This window comes from Propithecus coquereli, unplaced genomic scaffold (genome assembly GCF_000956105.1).
Source record: "Propithecus coquereli isolate 6110/MARCELLA unplaced genomic scaffold, Pcoq_1.0 Scaffold128, whole genome shotgun sequence".
Lineage (NCBI taxonomy): Eukaryota > Metazoa > Chordata > Mammalia > Primates > Indriidae > Propithecus > Propithecus coquereli.
Genome location: NW_012136969.1, coordinates 1191147 through 1215625, shown reverse-complemented (window position 1 = coordinate 1215625; position 24479 = coordinate 1191147). Strand labels below are relative to the sequence as shown.

General features: G+C 45.7%; 1 protein-coding gene across 1 annotated transcript in view; it reads left to right on the top strand.

Annotated features, from left to right (window-relative positions):
* GABBR2 (gamma-aminobutyric acid (GABA) B receptor, 2) overlaps positions 1-24479 on the top strand; it is a 377813-nt gene that overhangs the window by 145018 nt on the left and 208316 nt on the right. Inside the window, exon 3 of the mRNA XM_012638275.1 lies at positions 12166-12336. Coding sequence (XP_012493729.1) covers positions 12166-12336 — 171 coding nt within the window. The remainder of the gene's footprint in view (positions 1-12165; positions 12337-24479) is intronic.

Here is a 24479-nt window from a genome sequence, read left to right as displayed (position 1 = left end):
CCTGCTTTCCTCAGCGAGGAGGAATATTGAGGGAAAGGGCTTCGTAAATTAAAAGGGCTTTTATAATTGTAAGAAATACCATCTAATTTTCTTAACTTAATTCTTGTAACTCCTAAGTCTAGAAGTTCTGATCTACTTTTAGCAATCATGAATCGGGCGCCTGTGCTATTCTGATCCTCACGTCAGCTCTGGGATGGGGGTACGCCCCTCTCACCCTCTTGGGTTTGCGGAGGAGAAGACTGAGGTCCCAAAGGTGAAATAGTTTTCCGAAGTTGCGTAGGGAGGGTGGAGGTGGCGTTCAGACCAAACTGCAAACTGAAACTCAGAATTCTCACCTGTATGTGCCACACTGCTTCCCCAGCACTGACTTGTCTTTGCTGTTTCTCTATTTTACTCCCATTTTTGACTTAAAAAAAAAAAAAAAAAGGATTTGAGGAATGAATATTTGTTGTCCACTCTGCTTTCCATAAAAGCATGGTAGAAATGTTAAAGAAGGGAATAAAGAAGGAAATAGAAAAATCACAGAGTGCCACCTAGCAAAACAATTGTTAAAGAGCAAAGAATTGAATGACTTTACAATTTACCATTTACAACTAATTAAAAGGTATTTCTTCAACTGGGTGATAGGCTGTTGAATATTGGTTTTATTATTATTCTTTAAACCAAACATAGATATTTAATATACTTATATAAGTAGTTTCTGGTCGACAATAAAGTTTAAAAAGAAAAATTTGAAGAATTTTCTCTTAAAAAATAAAATACACATATGATTTTTGTTTCATATCATTGAACTGTTTCGTATCATTGCTTCTTAGGGAAGCAAAAACATAATAAGCCACTCATGCAGTGATTATTGTTTTTTATTTTAAACAAATCTCATTTTTTCTTCTCCCTTCTTTTAAGTTGCCCCAGTTGCTTTCTAGTCTGATACCCAGGTGCCCCTGAGAAGCAGCCTTAGGTATGTTGGAGGGAGAAGCACATTCTAAGAACAAAAAGTCCCAAGCCCTAGCCTTGCCACTTGCTGATATGTGACTTTGAGCAGATCACTTAACCTCTCTGAACTTCAGTTTCCTCAACTATAAAATGAGGGTAATAAGGTCTACTCTACCTGACTCTGCCAGCGTTTTGTCATTATCAAAATTAAACTTAAAGAAGTAAATGTGTTTTGGAAATTGTGAAATCCCAGAGAAGAATCCCGGCAGTGTGTGGAATGAGCAGTGATGTGAAGTTAGTCTCCCTGCTCTGCCAGCTGCTAGCTGTGTGACCATGTGCACACAATTGACCCTCTCTGAGCCTCAGTCTCCTCATCTGAAAAATGCAAATCATAATCGTGTCTACCTCATAGTGTCGTTTTGCACGTTAAATGAGACAGTGAACGCTAAGCACCTCATGCAGTGCTGCTCCACGGTAGGTGCTCGTTACTTGATAACTTCAGGGAGTCAAAATATCTGAGCTCAAATCCCAGCTTTGCCTCTTACTAACTGTGGGGCCCCAGGCAAGTCACTGTTCCTCCTCAGGCCTCAGTTTCCCCAAGAGGAAACAAAGACAGTAACTCCTCCCCTACCTCCCTTGAAAATTGTTGCAAGTTCCCAGTAGGAACATGGCCGTGGGAGGGGATGGTAAAAGCCGACCTGCTGCACATCTCTGAGTGATGAAAAACTAAACCTCATCAACAAGGAGGAGAAAAAACTGTTCCCCAAGTGGTCCCAGCCCAGGCTCTCTCTGACTAAAGAGATTCAAAACCTTACAGCAAGTCTACGCACAATGCCCCAGAAGACCTTTTGTTGGAGTGGGGCTTCCAGAACTCGCCCGAACGCCAGGCATTCATTTTCCTTTGTTAACTCGGAAACACTTTGCAGCCGCTCTGCATCACATTAATCTCATGCGCATCTACGTTGAGGCACTTTGTGTCCAAACAGTTTTTCACCAGGACTTGGGCACAGCGGTGACCTGGCGCAGACCTGAAGTGGACCCAAGTTCCCAACGCACACAGCCTGGTGCCTTTGTATACATCCTGGCAGTGGCCACAAACAGTGTTTTGTCAGAAGCTTCCTGAGAAAGTTGCATTCCATTCATCTCGGCTGAAAGGAACCCTCGATGACAAATACCGCCTTCATTTAATTACAGAAACGGTCAGCAAACCCGTGGAAAAAGATTAAACCAGCAAAGAAAAGAGCAAACCTCAATCATTTTCTCATCCCGTTGCATCTGGCCTGAGTTCCTTACCTAAGACTTAGCAACTACAGCCACCCTTGCTTATACCTGCCACCTGAAAAATGGTTTATTTCTGCAGAAAAGTTAAACTCAGATGCCCCAAACCAGGTAAAGAATGAATTGCATTTAGACAAGAATTCATCAGTGGCTTGGAATGTAATAAAGATCCCGAAGTCGGGAGACATATTTATATTTTTCATCTAGGTTTATATATGCGAAGAGAAGTGAAGCACATCGGCAATTATCTGAATAAATCAGATCAAATAAAACACCCGCCCACACAAAACCAGCAAACTCCTTAATCCTTTTCTTCAGTTGCTGGAGAGAGAAGCATAGAGTTTTGTGGTTGTAAGGAATCGGAATTTTCAGTCCAATGCATCACTTTCAGAGATGAGAAAAACAGACGCCTAGGAAAGGGGCAATGATTTGCCCTTGTTCTCTCCGTTGTAGAGACAGGGTCAAGCCCAGGTGTCCCAGCTCCCTAAAGTGGCCTGGGAGCTGTCTGAGCTCCCCACTTCTCTCTGCATTCGGGTGCTTACTGTTAAAGCACCTCACAGTTCAATATGTCTCTCACAAGACATTTCACGGCAGGTTGGAGCCCCCCACTTAGAGAGAAATGGTGTTGGCTCTCTTCCCATTCTACTCTGTTGGTTAAGTGTGGATTCCCTGGAATCTCCCAGGATGGAAATGGTGGAAACTTGCTGTGTTTGAGAGACCCTGGAAGCCTGGAGTAAGTTGTCTCCTTCCTGTTCTACTGGATCTCAGAAGAAGGAGCAGGTCCTAGATCATTGCCCCACCTTGCTTGAGGCCTAGGAAGATAATCAGCATAAAGTCACAAAGACCAGTTCCTCATCTCCCGGACTTAATCTTGCACACTTGAGGTCACCTTTCTGGGCCACAGTTTCACCCATTGTAAAGTGGATGATAATTCCTGGCTCAGATCATCTGTCTGAAGGTATCGATCACCAAGTCAGACGTGCTCATGAAAGCTTCCTTCAGATGGTTCATACTGTGGTTGACTGATCAGGTAGTTGGTTCATTTCTCCATCCATTCATCAAGCACCCACTGTAAACAGGTTTTGCTCTCATGCATATTAGAGAATGGATTTGCCTGAGTGTAGAAGGAGGGAATAAAAAAAATCTTGCCCCCCAGAAAGATTGCAGAGAATCCCTCAGTGCTAACAGACCCTCCACAAAACCAGCATCTGCTAACTCTGGGAATCATAATCAGAGTGAGTGCAGTGGCCTTTCTGTATCAATAGAGCTTCCGAGTCTATAAAGTTCATTCACATCCTGGTGTCGCCCCTCCAAAGCAGGCAGGACAGAGCTTATGATCTTGATTTTGCAGATGAGAGGTTAAGTGACTTGTCCAAGGTTGCACGGCTAGTGAAAGGCAGAGCTGAAGTTCAAACCCAAGGTCTCTGGAGTCCAGGGTGTGAGTGGCTCTCAGCCTCGACTGGTCTTTGCCAGGGCATCTCTGGGGCTCATGTCTAGGGCATGTATCATTTCGAGGGGCCATGGTTATAAAGATGGACACGGTATGGCCTAACCATAGGGGTTCTGCTCCATCCTTTACAAGTCGTGTGATCTTAGGCAAGTTTCTTTTTTCTTCTTTTATTGTGGTAAAATGCACATAGCATAAAGCTCACCATTTAACCATTTTAAAGTGAACAAGTCAGTGTCATCGAATACATTCCCAATGTCGTCCAACCATCACCACTATCTAGAACATTCTCACCACCCCAAAAGAAAGCCCTGTATCCATTAAGCAGTCACTACCCAGTCCCTTCTTCTCCCCCAAATCCCCCCACGCCCCATAACCACTAATCTGCTTTCTTGGGCAAGTTTCTTAACCTTAAAGTCTCAGTTTTCTTACCTGTCAGATGAGAGCAATAGCAGCACCTACTTCCTCTGGTTGTTGTGAGGATTAGACGGGACAATAACCGGGAAATGCCTGACATACATGGAAGGGGGCAGCTATAGTAGATGTGTACTATGACTGTGTTGTGGGATTTCAGGTAAGACTATCTGGGCTACCTAGGATGAGGAACAAAGTTGCTTCACCTTGCCTGCATACTGGCTTCAAGATGGCCACTCATAGTGCATAATTCTTTGTGAACTAGGCCTTTGACACTGAGATTCTGGAAGATTTTGCCACTCCCTGGGCCAGGTGGCCATGCATAGTGCAGGGGGAGCCATTGGGCCCTGTGGCTTGGTCATGGGATGGGCAGTACCTGGACACTGTCATTATCAGAAGGATTCAAACCAGTTCCTGGGGTGGGATTGGAAGAACAAAATGTGCTTAAGGGTATTCTGTGGTCCAAGCTATGCTCAAGACTATCCCTGGGCAACTACTTAAGACAAAGAGAACACTGTCGTGATCCAGGTTCAGCCTGGCCGCAGACTGGGGCAAGGAGAGACTTGGGCTCCAAACCCCACTCAGTGCCCAGAGCTGGCCAGGGTGGGATGAGATGGGCAGTCTCATAGACCACCCCCCCGGGGGCATGGCAGCTGGCACCACCCCAGCAGACAGCAGTTTGAAGGTACATACCACAAACCTTAAAAACCTTCAGCTTGTGGTTTCAGTGGCACCTAAACAATACAAAAGAGAGTTCTAGGCCCTGCCACATAATTTACTTGATTAATTCAGACTAAATTTATTTGCAATTTTTCTAGCAGTATTCTTTTTTTTTGTTTGTTTGTTTGAGACAGAGTCTCACTCTGTCGCCCAGGCTAGAGTGCTGTGGCATCAGCCTAGCTCATAGCAACCTCAAACTCTTGGGCTCAAGAGATCCTCCTGCCTTAGATCCTCTTCCGCCTCCGAGGAGCTGGGATTAGAGGCACACGCCACCACGCCCAGCTAATTTTTTCTATCTTTAGTAGAGATGGGGTCTTGCTCTTGCTCAGGCTGGTCTCAAACTCCTGAGCTCAAGGGATCCTCCCACCTCAGCCTCCCAGAGTGCTAGGATTATAGGCATGAGCCACCACACCTGGCCTCTAGCAATACTCAATAAAACATTTTCCAGCTTTCCTTTGAAACTATTAAGACATGGAAAAGAAAACACACACACAGAGAACAAAGAGACCCCAATACTCACTGACATTCTAGATGTTTGGAAGCTTCATTAATTATAAAGTAGATGGATCTGGATTGACAAAATCCTAAACTTTGCCTCCTGCTACTCCAAACTTTGCTGCATAAAATAATTGTCTTGAAAACTAACAGGCAGACTTTTTCCTCTCTCCCCTACCATCTGAGTTAGAGACTCAGGAGTTATACCAATCAGAAAATCAGACAACACCTCTACCTCACAGTTGCTGATATCTGAGGCAACCAAAGTACTTTTTTCCTGTTCATTCTCATCAATCTTTCTAAATTCAGACAGAGCTGTAAATTCCCAGAAAAAAACTGGACAGGAACAGGAGAGGAGGGCACTTAGGCACTCATTGCTTTCTGGGAGGCAGAGCCCTCCTAAGTGAAATCTGTAGGCAGGAGAGAAAAGCCCTCGTAGCAGTGCATGCTGGGAATTAATGTGGTATGTTGATCCAGAGTATTAGGAAGTCGGGCAAAAAGATGATGTCACCTCATTAATGTAGATCAGCATAAGGTAAGAGCCCACTAGACACCCAAATCTGTGCTCAAATACTTATTCTCCAGTTTTCTGAGAAAAGCACTCAATTAAAATGTAAATAGAGGCCAGGCGCAGTGGCTCAGGCCTGTAATCCTAGCACTCTGGGAGGCCAAGGCAGGTGGATCGTCCGAGCTCAGGAGTTCGAGACCAGCCTGAGCAAGAGCGAGACCCCGTCTCTACTAAAAATAGAAAGAAATTGGCCCAACAACTAAAAATAGAAAAAATTAGCCAGGCATAGTGGCACGTGCCTATAGTCCCAGCTACCTGGAAGGCTGAGGCAGGAGGATCACTTGAGCCCAGGAGTTTGAGGTTGCTGTGAGCTAGGCTGACGCCACGGCACTCTAGCCCAGGCAAGAGAGTGAGATTCTGTCTCAAATTTTTTTTTTCTTTTTTTCTTTTTTAAAAATTATTAAAAAATAAAATAAAATAAAATGTAAATAGAAAACAAGGCCAAGGGCAATCCACATGTTGTGTCTTTGATAAGCCAAGTCTGAAACAACTGCCTTGCTTTTGAGGGTGAATATCTTGAAAACACCTTTGAAAAAGTGCCTCAAAAATAATCGAAGGAGCACAATACTCAGAAGAAGGGGAGGAAGAGTCCACCTCTGAAAATGATCTATTGTAGGATAAAGAAGAAAACTTGAGGAAGATGTTTGGCATCCTCATTCATACACAATATAACATAGTCTCCATGAAATAGACAGCCCGAGATAGGAGGGGGGTGGAAAGGGATATGATCATAAAGAACTAATAGGAAACTAAACATGTCAACAACACAGTAAAAATCTGTTAAAGACAATAAAGCTTAAACTGAGGGTGTTGGAAAGCAAGTCAGGCGACTCTCAGCACAGAGACCCTGAATGGCTAACGTGTGTGCACAGCAACCACATGACGACCAAAGAGCGGCAAAGGCAAATAATAATGAAGTGCCACTTTATCTCTGAAAGACTAATAAAAATTAGGAAGTCAGATAATACCAAATATTAGCCAGGATGTGAAAAATTGAGAACACTTTATGCCCTACTGCTAGGACTGTGGATGACGTAGAAAATAGTGCAAGTTAAAATGCCCATACCCTGTAATAGAATAGATAGCCTAAAATAAGATGCTCTTCCAGAATGAAGGCAAGGGCTCAGAGGCGAAATCTTGAAAGAAAATGTGACAGATATGGATTTGGAGAATGAAGAGACAACATATAGATAAACAGGTATTCCAGAGGAGAGAGAAGAACATATGATGTAAACATATTATACATAATAAATTTACTATATATGTTATATTTATTATGTATGACATATACAATATAATAAATATAGCATATATAATAAATATATTAAACTATATTGTGAATAAATAATATATGATATTTATTATGTAATTACTTATATAATGACATTTAATATATATTATATAGTATATTTTATATGTATTATATATGAATTTTTCTGAGTTGGAAGACTTGAGTGTATAGATCATATACAAGGAATGTATAGGATTCCCTGTATTTCAGATAAAAGCAAACGTGCCACACCCAGATCTATCCTGGCAATTTTTTTGTATTACAAGAATAAAGAAAAAAAAATCCTCAGGCATGTAGGCAGAGGAAAGCAGGTACCTACAAATGAACAACAATCAAGCTAGTCCCGGATTTCTCCTCTGCATAATTTTGTGGTTTCAAAGAGGAGAAGTGGTAGCTCAAGGATTTTATACCCAGCCAAATTCTGCCTTGTGTCAAGGCAGCACAGAGCCATCCTCAGCAAGTCTGCAACCCCTTACCCCTCTTCAGAATATCCAAAGGTTCTCCAGCAAGCTGGTACCTGAAGCAAGATGCATTCACACAGCCAGAGCAGAGAAAGGTAGCTGCGAAGTTGAGGACCAATGGGAACAAAAGGAAACACAAAGGAAGCATAAAAAAAACAGTAAGATGGCCAAGAAGAAGATAGATGCAAGACTAAGTATTAATATTTATTATAGCAGTAAACATACACATTTTAAAATCTGCTCATATGCTCTTTTCAAGAAATATATTTTAAAACAATCTTAACAATCTTAACAATCTTAGAATACAAATAAAAGAGGATCAAAGCTATGCCAGGCAAACGCAGGCAAAAATAAAGTCGGGGTTGCAATATTAATAGCAAGCAAGATAAAGTCTAAAACAAAAAGCAATAAAATGACAAAGAGGTTTATTTTACCTTGATAAATATTTCAATTCTCAATTCACTCAATGAATATCTATTAAGTGTCTGCTATTTGCACTAGGCAAAGGTATACGTTTGCTGAAAAATAAAGATGTAATTGTGATGAACATTTATGCTTAAAACAAAATCAAATCATATAAAGCAAAAACTGTCGAAACACATGGAGAAGTGGTCATAGATGATAGGGAACAATTTCACCAACCTCTCAGCCTTTGATAGGTAAAGTAAACGAAAATATGAAGCATATCATAATAATATAACTCATTTGATTTATCTTTTATGCATGAGTAGCCTAGTAAAGAACTCTATAGCTTACAACTAGAGATTTCATTTTTTGTTCCCAGCCACTGTGGACCTTTTACAAAAGTAGATTGAATCATAGGCCACAAAGAAAATCTCAATAAATTCCAAAAGCAGACACCATACACACCAAATGCTCAAAATAATGCGCTAAAACTAGAAATAATAACAAAGCTATAAATTAAATTCTAAATTACTCTCTGAAATAAATCCTTGGTTTGGAATTGACTAGAAGCCTCAAATCACAGTCTGTTCAGAAATGAATGTGGTTGTGTGAAATAAGGCAAGAGAGCCCAGAAAGCTTTCTGTTCAAGTTAGGGCCCTGCAGCTAGCAGCCCCACTGTTGCCAGATGCTGGGTGCCTGTGCTGGGCGGGGAGGCACTGGGGAGCACACAGAAGGCAGGTGAGCAGCCATCAAGGGAGAAGGAGCATTGGGGTTAGAGTCCTTTAGCGATGGTGGCTGTCTCCATATCTCCCCATTTCTGGGCTTCAGTCTGCTTATTCAAAACCAGGGATGTTGAGCTGTGTCAGTGATTCTCAACCCTCACCAAGCACCATAACCACTTGGAAAGTTTTTAAATAATACTGATGCTTGGGCGCTATGCCCTGAGATTCTGATTCAGTTGGTTTGGAGTGGGACCAAGTCATCGATATTTTTAAAAATCTCCCCAAATGATCCCAGCGTGCAGCCAGAGTAGAGCACCCCAGAGTTAGATGATATCTCAGATTCCCCCCAGTTCTGAAGTTCGGCAGTACTACTGGGCACCTGCAGTCTTTGCCCACGGAAAAAAGTTTTAGGAGGCTAAAGCCAGGGAAACAGTGATGCAAAGCAATCTAATCAAAGTATGCATTATCTCAAATGGTGCAGAAAATGTCAGTGCCAGTTAATATTTTGTACCCAACATGATTTAGACCTGGGGCATATATCGTACTCCAAGCCCATTGTAAACACAATGGGCCATTTATTCACTGAACAGTAACCACTGTAATTACCTACAGGGCAAACATATGAGGTTGTTCAAGCAACAATTAATTGTGGACCTGGAACTAATGGAACAATAACGGTAAAGTAGCAACTGGAGTGTGATTCAGAAATCACATCAGAAAACCAATATTTTCTAAATTGTATTAGATAAGCATTTTTGGGAATGTGATGGCATATATAATATCCCAGGTCCTGAAATGGTTGCTCCCAGGTTTTTCTAATAGTTCCTCTTATACTGATGAGCCTTGCAGTGTTCTTTTAATCTTGAGAGAAGAATCGTGGACACTGGGTCTGAGGGGACTATTGGGAGCTTCCATTTCTTGCACTTACTGTGAGACCAAGTATCACCTGCAGGCAGATGCGCAGCCCTTGTTTGGATGGTAGGATCCTCCTTGTGAATCTGATGGAAGCCATGGATTCTTTATTTAGAAAAATATGCATGCCTGTGTGCATATACATGCCCATGCAAGCCTTTCTCTACAGCTTTCAGTAGGTTCACAGATACCCTGAAGCCCCTCTGTTCTCACTAGGTTTTGGTCTAGCCTCCATTTGCACATCTCCAGACACAGGGAACTCACTGCTTCTAAAGGCAGGCTTTCCATTGCTGGACACCTCTGAATGTGAATGTTCCTCAGTGTGTCCAGCTGAAATTTTCCTCTCTGAGGATTTTCTCCATTGATTCTATTCTACCAAGAATCTTAAGAACAGTCATTCTATCCTTGACCCTTACCAGACTTGGGGTGTCCTTGTCTCCATGGGGATCTTAGAAATTGGTTTCTAACAGTGCTCTCTAGCTCCAGGTAACAGCAGGTGGGCTGCTGGTGGTCGGCTCTAACAGGAGATCAGGGATCCTAGGTAGTGGCTGTCTACTCTCTGAACCAGACCAGGGAAAAGGACAGATCCCTACTGCCTTCTCCAAGTCTCGGTGGGAAAAGTGCTTCCTAGGGTGCTAGAAGAAGCAGTAAGGTATCTTCAGCTGGGGCCTGAGGGGGCCAGGATGTTATTCCTCTGGCTGCTTCAATCAGACCCTGGGATATATCAAATCTAGAGCTGCTGCCGGGACAAGCAAGGGTTGGGGAGACAGAAGGTGTGGCTTGCTTCAGCCACACCGTTTCTGGATCAAAGATTTAAATGACACCAAAGACGGGAGGGAGGGAAGAGGGGAGGGAGGCAGGGAGGAAGAAAGGACAGACAGACCAGAAGAAACGATGGGGCAATTCTTTTATGCTCTCAGTGTAAAAAAGGCCTTTCTGAATACAACACAAAACCTGAAGTCATAAAAGAAAAAATTGATAAATTCAACCACATTTAAAAAATACACTTGTACATGGCAAAGGGCACTGTAAACAAATGCAAAGACAAAGTACAAACTGGGGGAATAATTAGCAACTTCTATCACGAAGGGCTAATTTCCTTAATATGAAAGGTGACTTCTACAAACTCATTAAGAAGACTAAGAGTCAAACCGGCAAACGGACAAAGATGTAGAGAGTTTCCAGAAAGGAGCTACCAATTGCTCTTAAACATAGGAGATACTCCACTTCATTCGAAGTAAGATAGATGCAGATTAGAACTACAGCAAGATACCATTTTTCCCCCATCACACTGCAAAGATCAAAAACTTTGATAACCACTTTCTGTGGGTGAGGCTGAGGGAAAGGAGAGTGGAGATCAGAGGGAATTGTGGAGGAGGTGACATTTAAGCTGGGCCTTGTAGGACAGATAATTAAAATCCAATTTAACAACTTACTGGCACTTAAAAGAAAAAGAAGTAATAAAGAGAAAGACAGACAGATTTGACTACTGAGTGTAAATTAAAATACACACGCACAAAATATAAAGGCAAACACACTGAGATATTTGTGGCGACTATAATAGCCTGAGTTTGAATGCTATACATATAAGAAACCTTCATTAAATTCCATAAGAAAAGCATTAGAATACTCCTCAAAAAATAAACAAAGAACATGAAAAATTAACTCTTAAAATCAGACATGCTACTAAATAACCATGACCACACGGAAAAAGATGCAACATTGTGTGTAACCATGAATGCAATACGATTCTGTTTTTTTTTTTTTTAGGGAAAAATTATTATAAAAACAGAAAAGATATTTTATTCCCTCTGTTGATGGGAATGTAGTGAAATTGGCCCTCTAGTTCTACCTGGTGAGGAGATGTACAAATTGATAAAAAGTCCTTTCTGGAAATAAGTATCAAGTCTTTAAAGGCTCAGATTCCTTGTCTGAGAAATTTTATATCACAGACTCTTTCCTATGGAAATATAGGGAAAAATGCTATGCACAGGGATGCCTGTAGAATATTAATAATATGACAATAATGACAAATTAGAAACAATCTAAATGTCCCCTAATTAGAGATGACCCAGTAAATTGTGGTATGTTCACATGCTGGAATATTATGCAGCTATTCAAATGTTTACAAGGAGTTTTTAACAGGATAGTTAAATGCTTGTAGGGTGATGTTATGTGGGGAATAAACAGTTCGATCATGTATGTAGAATGATATCAAGAATCTTTTTTAAAAAATCCAGTCACTGTGCATAGAAAAACACTGCAAGGAAATAGACTGTCATATAATTTTAATATTAATGGTGGTCCTTTGGGGAGGGGTGGATCATTAGTTAGGTTTTTCCTTCTGTCTCCTTAATTTGCATTTTAACCTCCTTAATTATGATGTGTTACTTTTACAATAAAAAGGTTTAAAGACTATCTTGCTCCATGTGTCTGTGTTCCTCTGTTCGGTTAAGCAAGGCGCCGGGTCACAGCTGCGAGGCTCACTCAGAAAGCGTTGTGTCTCTTGTGTCTTTCAGCTTTCCTTTGCTGCAACCACGCCTGTGCTAGCTGATAAGAAAAAATACCCTTATTTCTTTCGGACTGTCCCATCAGATAATGCGGTGAACCCAGCCATCCTCAAGTTGCTCAAGCACTACCAGTGGAAGCGCGTGGGCACGCTGACGCAAGACGTGCAGAGGTTCTCCGAGGTACGCTCCGCCCGTGTGGACACGGTCTCACTTACTGCTGGCTGCTGTCATCCCCTAGCAAGGGGCAATGTGGCGTGACTGGGGGTGGGTGATACCACGGGGCCTTTAAGCACGAGTTTATGAGCAAGATCAGAGCTGTTTCACCATTGACAAAATAGAGCTGACAGATGAGGAATCTGTGTGGGGATTGGTGCAAACCTGCATCCCAGGCAGCTCAGGAGGGAACCTTCCCTTCTCTCATCATTCCTTTCGGCTGCATCGCGTGGCTCACTCCCCGAATGCCCCTGTTGGTTTGTTGTTCTTGTTACTATCCTGAAGTGACCGTCTAAAATCATAAAGTCCTGCCAAGAGGTGTTCTCCTGTGAGGAACGTTTCGGGGAGGAGCTGGTGGGGATACATATGGTGGGTTGTTTTGTGTTTTTTTGCAAAAAGAAAAAAAGAAAAAGCCAAAATATGTATAGTATAAAAGTGTTGCTTTGTCCCAATCCTCCTAAATCCCACTTTCTCTCTGAAAGATAACCCTTGCTTGCAGTGGGGTGTTCTTCTGCCTAGAACTTTTTCAGTGTATTTGTTTTAAACCCAAATGACTTCATGCTATATATATTTTTTGCTTTTTCTCACTTTACAACAGATCTTAGAGACCTTGATTGACTCCATATTTTAATGAGACAGGGTGCTCTCTCAAATGGGTGTATCATGACTTCCTCTGGATGTTCACAGCTTTTTGATATCACAGCCAACACTTTCATGCCTAGATGTGCGTCCTGATGATAGATTTCTAGAAGTGGAATTACTGGACCATTTAAAATTTTGAGAGGAACTGACCTCCAAAAAGTCTGTTTCAGTTTCTTGTCCCACCAATGGCTTTTGACAATTCCTATTTCCATACATTCTTACTAACAAATTTTTAAAAAGTTATCTCCACTCAGATGGTTGCAAAATGGTCTCTTGCATTTTTTTCTCATTTGCTTTGTGTCTCCTGTGTGCCTTTGTGCTCTCCATACTTGTAGCTTCCAAAAACACAGGACAAGTCAGGTGTGCTGAGTAGCCCAAGAACAACACACTGCTGGCTGCGTGGGGAATTTCCATGTGTGGGTCAGGTGTGCGGGTAAACCTCGCGGGAGAGGTAGGGGAGGACACACACCCTCTGCCAGGCCGGGCAGGGGTGGCAAGAAAGGTGGGGGCAGAGCAGGGCAGGGAATAGACAAACTTGGTTTCTCCTTCAGCTCTGCACTTAGTTTTCCAGGGCTCTCGTCCCCGTGTCTCCCATGGGATGGGGAGACCACTTCATGCATTGGCTGTGTGATGTTGTAGAAGTCACTGCACTTCTCTGAGCTTCAGTTTCCTCCCCTGTAAAATCCAATAACCCTTTGCATGCCTCCCTGCAGGGTTTTTTGCCAGAATCCAATGAGTAATGGATTTGCAAGAGCTTTGTAAACTATGAAGCTCATGCGCAGAGAGGGCTGTTTCTGGAGGTGCTTGGAGAGCGGCAGTGTTTGGCCCCACAGTCCGGGGTTATCCAAACAAAGCAAACTTTTCCCAGGCAAGACTGCTCCTCGTGTTCCCACCTCTGTGTTTCTCAGCTCGTCGGAGGAGGCGCAAAGGGAACTTGACCTCCAGTGGGAGTGACTCATTGCCAACACTGAAGAGGCTTTTGCTGGAAGCCTGCCCTTTGGAGAGCAGCGATAAATGTTCTGAAATGTGTGTGAAACAGGTTGATGGTGGAGGATGGGGAGGGCCAGTCCCGTGGCGTCATTAACACGACCTGCAGCAGTTTGAAGGGAACTGCTTTTTTCTAATAGTATTTTTGGCCGTCAGAGCCTGAAGGGCCCTTAGAGACACCTCCCCCTCATTTTGTAGAAGGGGAAACTGAGGCCCAGTGAGGGGAAGGGTCAAAGCTCAGGGTTTCAGAGCACCTCTGAAGTCATGAAATGTTGTTCACGGAAAAGTCAGGACTAAATTCTGGGGCCCTGACCCCCAGTTCAGACTTCCCCTCGCTCCTTCTTTCCATCCATAACTTCCTGGAGTCACATGGGAACTACCCGCATGTGGCCTCTCAAATTCCCACCAGACTTGGTCTAAAGAGGATAATTTATCAGCCCTGACATTGGCTGAGTGCTTTATATGTTCCCAAACACTCTCACAGCCAGCCGCCCTGTAGGGAGGGGTGATGGTTCCCATTTTGCAGATGAGGAAACTGAGGCTTGCAGAGGGTGGATGGCTTGGTGTCCCGGGACACATGCTGGCAAAGAGCCCGGCCAGGGCTGGAAGCCTGACCCTCTGGACTGTTGGTCAGTGTTATCTCTGATACACTGTCCTCACTGGGATCAGGTATGGACAGTTTGGTGCCACATCTGCATCCCTGCACAGCCGTGGTAGGGCCCTCAGCCGGGGTTTCAGGTCCTCTCAGCGGGAAACCTCTTTTCCCGAGGACAGGATGTTGCTTGGTGGTATTGCTGGCAAGGACCCCTCCTGCTTTAAATCTCTCAGCCCAGCTGACTCCTCTCTGTGCCCAAGGGCTTTGGCATCCCTCTCCCGGTGTCTGGACTGCAGCGCTGGAGTGCAGGCCCTGGAAACTCGCCAGGGGCTAACAGCTTTTTGTGAGTGCAAAGGAAACTGGATTCCTTTTATGAAACTGGTCGATCAGCAGCGTCAAGCACTTCTGTTCCGGACCGGTGCGCTGGAAGGAACGTCAAGTGAAAGCAATCCTGAAGTTGGAAGTGGTGCTGGAGGTGCCATAATCCCACGGCACTTACTACTGTGGTGTTAGGACTTTGGAAGGGGTAGAGGGCTGAAGGCCACCCCACCTTGGGACCAGCTGCTCCTTCGAGCCCCCAACCTCTGAGATTGAAGGTTAGCACACACCGACCCACAGGCAGCTCAGGACTTGGATCAGATGAGCCGATCTCTAGGCCCAGTGTGGCCGAGCAATGGCTGTGTGACCACAGGCAATTCACTTTGCTGACTCTGGGATGTATCAGATCTCGAGCAGCTGCTAGGACAACAAGGGACCCATGGAGAGAATCGATGGCTGAAAAGACTGAGCTTGCTGCGGCCACACCCTCTCTGAGTCAAAGATGTAAAATGAGATGAAAGAAGCAGGAAGGACTCGGTACCAGGTGGACTGATCCCTAAGCGCACCTTTGCTAATCGATGGCTGTGTGACTGTAGGTCTCACAAAGATCTGGTTTTCCCTTTGGTAAAGTGGGGATATGTTTCCCTCTTCGCAGGCACTGGGAGATGAGATGGTTAGATGAGAAAACACAAGCGAAGGCCTCTGCGTGGTAGGTGCTCACTGAGTGCCATCCACTCACTCGGAAAGTAATTCGGTGGCCTCCTGTGTGCCGCAGGCTGTGCCCAGCCCTGTGCTGCAGCAGGACAGAGATCCGCGGTCCTGGCCTTGGCGTGAGGCGGGGTCAGGCTTCCTGCAGGGGATCCTCAGCTCTGGCTGCTCAGTAGAATCACCAGGGAATTTTTGTTTTGTTTTGTTTTGTTTTAATACAAAATAAAATTTAAATTGCCTAAGCTGGATTTTTTTCCTTTCCCTTTTCTTCACTTTTAACGGCTTTATTGAAATACGTACCATACAGTTCATACACCGTTAGCATACAGCTCGGTTATGGTTAATGAATTTACACGGATGTGCAGCCATCGCCACAGTCCGGTTTAGCACATGCCCAAGGTCTCCAAAAACTCCCTAGTGTCCATCTGTAGGCAGTCCAGCCCCCCAGCCCCAGGTATAGTTTTGCCTTTTCTGGAAATTTCATGTCAATGGAATTACTAATATATAACGCATCATCTTATGTGCCTGGCTTCTTTCACTTAGCCAGGGCTTTTGCAGTTCATGGTGGTGTGGCACATAGGAGCAGTTTGTGTCTTTGTAAGCTAAGTAAATCTCGTGGCCATGTCCTAGGAACGGCAGGGTCGGGGTCAACAGCCAGACGCCCGCGAGCTCTCATCCTAGAATCAAACATTCCTTGAGCTAGGAGAGATCCTAGGGGTCAAGTGGCCCAGGGGACTATCTTACATAAGGGGAAACTGAGGCCCAGAGAGAGTGAATGATTCATCTAAGGGCACTAAGCACTTAGCTGGTTAGCTAAGTGCAAAATAACAACCCGGTGAGGATGGTTGAGCAGATCGTGAGACCTGGAACTAGGGAGAGGCCCAGTTCCAGGGCTCTGCTGTGTTCCCAGCTGAGCAGCATTCCCCTGTGTGGATAGCACGCCTTTTAGAGTCACCCGGGAAGCTTTAAATATCCTGACGCCCAGGCCACGCTCAGGGCAATCACATTCGAGGACCCTGACATTAGGAGCCTTTCCAAGCCCTCCGAGTGGCTTCAACACGCGGTGGTGTTGAGAATGCCTGTCCTGCATCACTGGTCGGAGTGGAGTTCAGGGTGGAAATGACGCCCTCTTGTGGTGGGAGCCCTTGAGCTTACAGTAGCCCTTGTCTACCTGGTGGCTGTTCCACCTGGCGGCTGATACACCTGGCGGACCTCAGCTGGTCTGGGGACTGAGGAGGCAGAATGGAGAAGGTGGAGAGAGGTCTCAAGCCAGCGCTGGGTCCCACCAGGTATAAGACAGTGGTGTGTGTGGGTGCTGATGAGGAGTGAAGGCTATGCGAGAGGGTGGTCCACGGGTTCTGGCATGGAGAGGGATGGGCAGGCAGGTGGCCTGTGGCCTGGAGGAAGTATGTGTGTGTCTGGAAGTCTCTGTCTGTGAAGGTTGAGGGGTTGGGCTGGGGGGCTGGAGGGAAGGGAGGCTGTGGCCAGAGCCAGAGGCGGGAGGTAAAGGACTGAGGGGCCAGGCCCTGGCTGTGTGCCAAGAGCTGACACGGCATAAAGGTGCAGGTCACTGGGGTTCGGAGCAAGGAAATGAGAGGCCAAGCTGAGCGCTCTCACGTGGGCACTGCGGGCCCAGGAGAGGGGCAGAGCTAGGGAGGAGATGAAGGCAGCGAGGAGGGAGCACCTGGGAACGCAGCAGAGCCCTGGAACTGGGCCTCTCCCTAGTTCCAGGTCTCACGATCTGCTCAACCATCCTCACCGGGTTGTTATTTTGCACTTAGCTAACCAGCTAAGTGCTTAGTGCCCTTAGACGAATCATTCACTCTCTCTGGGCCTCAGTTTCCCCTTATGTAAGATAGTCCCCTGGGCCACTTGACCCCTAGGGTCTCTCCTAGCTCAAGGAATGTTTGATTCTAGGATGAGAGCTCGCGGGCGTCTGGCTGTTGACCCCGACCCTGCCGTTCCTAGGAGGTGGCCATGAGATTTACTTAGCTTCTTTGTGGCTCCGTTTTGCTTTGGTTTTTTTTTTTAAAGACTTTTTTTTTTAGAGAAGTTTCAGGTTCATAGCAACATTAAGAGGAAGGCACAGAGATTTCCCATATACCCCCTGACCCACATGTGCACAGCCTCCCCGTTATCCACATGTCCAGCCAAGCGGGGGGGCGTGTGTTACAGCTGATGGACCTGCACGGACACATCACGAGTGCCCAGAGTCCACAGCTGACACTAGAGTTCATTCTTGGTGGTGTACACTCTGTGGTCTTGGACAAATGCATAATGACATGTGTTCATCACTGTAGTATCATATAGAGTATTTTCACTGCCACGAACATCCTGTCTTTTTACTGTTCTCCATAGTTTTGCCTTTTCCGCAATGTCATATAGTTGGAATTATACTTAAACGTAGCCTTTTCAGATTGGCTTCTTTCACTTAGTTAATGTGCATTTAACTTTCCTCCGTGTCTTTTCATGGCTTGATAGCTTATTTCCTTTTAGCACAGAATAGTACAGTCATCCCTCGGTATCCGTGGGGGATTTGTTCCAGGACCCGCCGAGGATACCAAAATCCATGGATGCTAATAGAGTCCGTTGAATGAAAATGGCATAGTATTTGCACATAACCTGTGCACATCCTTCCATATACTTCATTCATCTCTAGGTTCTTGCAATACCTGATAGAATCTAAATGATGTGTAAATAGTTATACTGTATTTTTTACTGTTGTATTGTTATTTTTATTGTTTTTGTCTAAATATTTTTGATCTGTGGTTGGTTGACTTTGAGGATGGGGAACCCGCAGATGCGGAGGGCCAACTGTATTTTATTGACTGGATATACCGCAGTTTATTTATCCATTCACCTACTGAAGGACATCTTGGGACTTCCAAGTTTTGGCAGTTATGAATAAAGCTACTCTAAACATGGGTGTGCAGGTTTTGTGTGGATATAAGATTTCAACTCCTTTGGGTAAATAGCGAGGAGCTTGATTACTGGATCATATGGTGAGAGTATGTTTAATTTTGTAAGAAAATGCCAAACTGTCTTCCAAAGTGGCTGTACCTTTTTGCATTCCCACCAGCAACAGATGAGAGTTCCAGTTACTCCCCATCCTTGCCAGCATTTGGTGTTGCCAGTGTTCTGGAGTTTGGCTATTCTAATAGATGTGTGGTGGTGTCTTGTCATATGATGACATATGATGTGGAACATCTTTTCATATGCTCGTCTCCCATCTTATTTTCTCATTTTAGGGATGAGGATAGCGAGAGTACCTACCTCTAGGGTTGATTGGGAAGATTAAATGTGTTAGGATACTCAAAGGGCTAAGAAAAGTGGTTGGCTCATCATAAGCGCCATGCAAGGGGTAGCTGCTATTTTTATTACCATCTAGAATCTGGTTCCTTAGCCCATGGCTGGCCACCATCCAGGAGCCCTGCTGTGTGGCTGAGTTTCTGTGCCTGCCACGAGCATCGCTACCCTTCCTCCCCTCCCCTCCCTCCAAACGGGCTCCAAGACTCCCTACCTGGTCGCTGGTCCTCAGTGGTCCTGAGGCTTCTGGGGCTGACCTTTCCGTACTGGTAGCCTCCCTCAAGTGGCAGGACCCACTGGGGCCCTTGATCTGCCCAAGACTGAAAGGTCGCCATCTGCAAAGCTTCCTCTTCAAAGCGCCTGCCCTTTCAGGCCCTCCAGGCCCTGCCTGGCTCTTTGAAACCTTTTTCTCTTGCTAAGTTGCCATCTGCCCCACCAAAGGGGTCCCTGGTCAACTCCTCTGAAGTTACTGCTTACTCTTCTGGAGCAGTGGCCTGGGAGACACTCCTGAATCAGAGGACAGGGAGGACCCAAGCTTGCACCTGATCCAGAACCACCCTAGGTAGACTGATCAGTCATTTCCCGCCACTCTTAACAGGATTGAGCTGGCAACATGGCTCAAGAGACCCTGCACAGTCCTCCTTCTCTGTCCCAACTCCAATCACTGTCCCCTTTGCCCCTTTGGTCCAGCCACACATCCATGCTGGCTTCTTTTTTGGCAGGAACATCCCCCACACACACCTGGCTCGGCCCTCCTCCCCAGCTGGCTCAGGTGTGTCACCTCTGTGCTCCCTCCCCTCGGGCTCCCCGTGCCAGCTCTCTGCGTGATGCAGCACAAGACACCATCTGCTTCCTCATCTCTTCCCACGGCCACTGCATGGGAGAGCCCCTGTGGACAAGAGGCACGGCCGATCTCTGTGTCCCTCACCCTGCCTGCTGCCTGGTGCATGCATGTTCAATAAGGATTTCGGTAAACGATTCTCTCCCTATTAAGGCAGATTCTTAGGGGCAAATGAAGTTATTTTCCCTCTGTTGCCCTGAGTCTGCCTGCACCTGGGATGGTGAGATGAGGGTGGAGGGGTGCCAGGCTGGTGCTGGCCCCTGTCCTCTCCTGTCTGCCTCCTGCCTGAGCCACCAGGGCCCTCAGGAAGAAGGGAGGGGCGGCAAAGTCAGCAGGTCTGTCTCCCACAGAACTCAGCATAGATCGTGCCATCATTTCTTAACTTGAAGTCTTTTTTGCATGTGACATTGTTTGTTGTGGAAATTTTCCTAAAGATCTCAGTGGAAAGTTCTGGGCCAGCCACTGGAACCGGCAGTGCCCAGGAACCTGCCACGTGGTTGCTTATGGATGACGTCAGCGTTGGGCATCAGGCGTGTACACAGTGTGGTTTGTCCAAGTTATTTTTCCTGACCAGTTATCCTGGCAGTTTCATTCAGAGCTGTTCACACTTCGGCATCCTCTGTGTTCAGGATAGGGCAATCCTGTCTTCTGGAGCAGTGGTTCTCAAAGTGTGGTCCCTGGACCATCACCAGCAGCATCCCCCGGGCTCCATCCCAGACCCAGGGAATCAGCCACTCTGGGTGGGGCTCAGCAGTCTGATTTCGACGCAGGCTAGAGTTTAAGAACCACTGCACTGTGGGAACGGGCAGCCTTTGGGCGAGACCACTGTGCTCCTAAGCCGGCTTTATCAGAGAAAAGGGCCATGCATGCTGGGAGGGCTGAGCCACCTCCAGTCTCTGTCCTTGGCTTCCCTCCTGGCTACAGGATCACCTGGGCCGCCAGCATATCCGCAGATCTTTTATCATTAGGAGACAGGAGGGGACTCCCGACAGATCAGATTCTAATCCTAATGCTACTAGCGCCCCACCTCTTGCCCCAACTTTTATCTGAAGAACTTGCTAATGCTTTTAGGTGACTTGGCTGCCAGCCCAGCAGGCATCCTCTCCTTCTCTGTGCTCTTACGTCGCGCTCTGCGGGGACCAGGACCGCAGTCAGCCAGCAGGAACAGCTCCCTATCTGTCCTGCCTGTGCCAAGGTGGCAGTTTGTGGCATCCTCTTTGGCCGTTTGTGGAGGGGTAGGTCCGTTATTTCCCAGAGTGTGTTGTGAATATGTGACATGATTTTTGTACAATTTTAATAGTTCTGTATTTATGTTATTATATCCTAGAAAAAATTACGACTAGCCCCTCAAAACTGCACTTCTTGGATGTTGTTGCTTAGGGTGGAACCCCTGTTTAAAAAGCAAGATGGTTTAAAGGAAAATACTAAGTTAGGGTTTACATAGGTGGTGCACAGACATGGCGAAATGGCCTCTGAGGGGTGCGGGAATGACTGGAATTTGGGGACCACCGGGATGAATGAAGACCACTTGGTCACCCGTTCAGTTAACCCATGAGGGTGGGAGAGCCCTGATCTAAAGCACATTCAATGGGAGGGACTTTGCCAGGTCCAGTGGGGTCAAGAATTGGACCCACCAGCCTTCAGCCTTGTGCTGAGGTTCCCTGGGGGCAGACCTGGGGGTTCAAGCAACACTTGTTCCTTCGTGTGAGTGCCCTCGGGTGAGGCGCAGTCCACCAGCAGATTCTCTGCCCTGCCCCTCCTTGCAGAGTGGAAGGCCCCACCTGGGTGACAGCCATTGCCCGTCAGGGTCTCCAGTTTCCAATGCTCCTGCCATCTTGGTGGCAGTGTGTGCCTATCTGGGAGCACATCCAGGAGTTTTGGTCCAGGGGTGGCTGCCATGGCTCAGAGCTCCTGCCTTGGAACAGATGGCCCTCTAGGCTCCACCTCCCTCCGCTCCAGAACAGGGAGGAGACAGCTGGCCCATCCTCAGTGTAGAAGGAAGACCTTGGGACCTGGCGGATGGTCCTCCCTAACACTCCGCCCCTCCCCCCTCCATACATAATACACCAGCTCTTAAAAGAAACGGGCTGCCCCGGAGAGACGGGGTGTCTGGCTGTGGGTCTGTGGTGCCAGAGGGCTGGGTGAGTGCAACACTATCTACTTGAGGGGGTGTGCGGTATTAGATAAATATATCCTCCACCCAGGCTGCATGGATCCTGGAACACGGGGATGAGTAAGTGAGTACGCCTTCTCTGAGACAGCCCACGGGAGATCCTGTAGGTCTCTGGGGGAAACTGGCCATCCATGGCGACCTCAACACCCTCACCAGGGACGCTTCCTGGCACCTCCTGCACAGCCTCGGGCCAGGTTCCCAGGGCACGAATCCTGCCCTGTGAAGCAACCTCTGCATCAGGACCTTTGGGGTAGGAGAATGTAATTATGACATCATCCCCTGCCATTTAGGGAGGACCTACTGTGTGCCGGGTGATTACATTCAATCATCCAGCAGGGTGCCTCTGTTTCATAGAGCAATTAGGTAACCGCCGAGGTCTCACAGCCAAGAGGTGGCCAGTGTAGACAGGAAACCAGGTTTGTACCTGCCCTTGTGGAGAGAAGAAGGCCGGAGTCCGGGGCCAGTACCCACACAGGACCTGCAGCCCACCCTGCCCCAGAGGTAAATGAATAGACCAGCCAGTGCATTCACAGTCCCTTGTCATTTTCTCGGTGGGGTTCTGCACTTAATTTTCATTGTCTTCCCAGATCTGGAATCTCAGAGCCCAGCGCTGCCCCCCACAGCTGCTCCTACCGCACCTCCCAGGACACTTTGTTTCAGTCAGGCCCCTTGGCTGACGGGGCAGCGAATCTTGTAGCGTGTAGGTTCCCCAGAGCTATTCTGGTACATTCTGGCTGCAGTTTCTCCGCCAAGGCCCATCTGCTGGGCTTGGGTAGTGCCAGAGCCACATGAGCAAAGGAATGGAGCTGGGAAGCTGTGTGGAACTTTCAGGAAATGGCGAAGAGTCTGTTGGAGCTGGATATCCCGAAGTACGGGGACAGAAGTGGGACGATGGGCTGGGAGATGAGAAGGATGGGGAAGGCCCCGAGTTTGGACTTTACCTGTCAGCAGCAGGGAGCCACGGAAGGTTTTTAAAGGAGGGGTGAGGTAGTAGCAGTCTTGAGGGCAGATTGGGACGAGCAGAACAGAGGCTGGGAAAGCAGCCAGGAAGTTATTGCAGTAATTCCAAAGAAAAATAATAAGTTTGCAGTTACTGTCTTACATAAAAATGTCAAGTTCTCTTTGTTGTTATTTTTTGCTTTTTTAAATTTAAAAATACTAATTATTGTTTTCTAACCGTAATGTTGGTATGCACTCAATGCGGAAAGCTTGGAAAACAGAGAAGAGCAAAAAGGAAAATTAAAAATTGGCCCACTGAAAGGTCATTGTTAACATGTAGGCTGATGTCTTTACCGTTTTTTCAATGCGCATAAATGGACATGAATAAACAAATACATGCCCGGGCCCTGGAAGTGGCTTCTTTAACTCAGCAATGCAGGGACATGTTTTCCCAGGTCAGCAAATGTTCTCCACACCGAGACTCACGACGGCTGCCTGGCGCTTGCTGACTTGGCCCTGGCTGTCTCCGTGAGCTGCCCGGACCTGTGCCCTCTCCGATGTCTTCTGGCTGTATTTGCCTCGAGTCTTACTTATGCTACAATCTGTTCCCTTCCTTCCTATATTCCTGTAATTCTGTAAATATTCTGTCCATTAATGGTCTTCTTAAATGTTTTCTAGAACCGTTAGGGGCTTTTTTCTTACAAAATTCTTTGTCTGCCATTTCAAGGACTTTAGGATAGGACAGGAGCTAGACATGTATTTGCTGTCACCATTTTTATCCAATCTCTGTTCAAAAAATTCTACCCTATGTGTTTGCCATAAATTACTCAAGAAGGCCCCTGTTATTGAACATGGAGGTAGTTGCCAATTTTTACTGATTATAATCAACGATGCCATAAACTCATACTTGTATTTTTGTGTGAACATTCTGATTATTTTCCAAGGATAAATTCCTAGAAATAGCATATGCATATTTTTGAACCTTTTGTACATATTGCCAAATTGTCCTCCAGAAAGATCATACCAATTTAGAGTTTCACAGCAGTATATGAGAGCGTTCCCTGCCAACATTGTGTATTATTCTGTTCTGATCTTTGGCAATTGCTATTTTAATTTGCATTTCTTTGATTACTATTGAGATTGGATTTTATTTTACTAAGAATCTTTCTCATTTCTGTTTCTCCTTTTGTAAATTGGCTGTTCATGTTGTTGGCACTTTTTCCTGTTGGAGTGTTCTTTTTTTCTTACTGATTTATAAGAGCTCTTTATAAAGTAAGGATATCACCCCTGTCACATTTGTTGAGATATTCCCCCACATTTCAAGTGACATTTAATTTTGTTTTTGATGTTACTCAATATATTGAAATTTTTAATGTTTTATATAGTAGAACTTATCAAGATCATTTTTTTCATAACATTTCTGTTATCCTTGACAAGCTCTTCTCATCCCAAGAATTTTTGTAAATAGTCACCTACATTTTTGTTTAGTGTATTTATTACTTCAATTTTCAATTGATCTGGAATTTCAGTATATGGTGTGAATATCAAACTTTTCTTCTCCTGGCCCCATAGTCACTCGATTTTTTTTTTTTTTTTTTTTT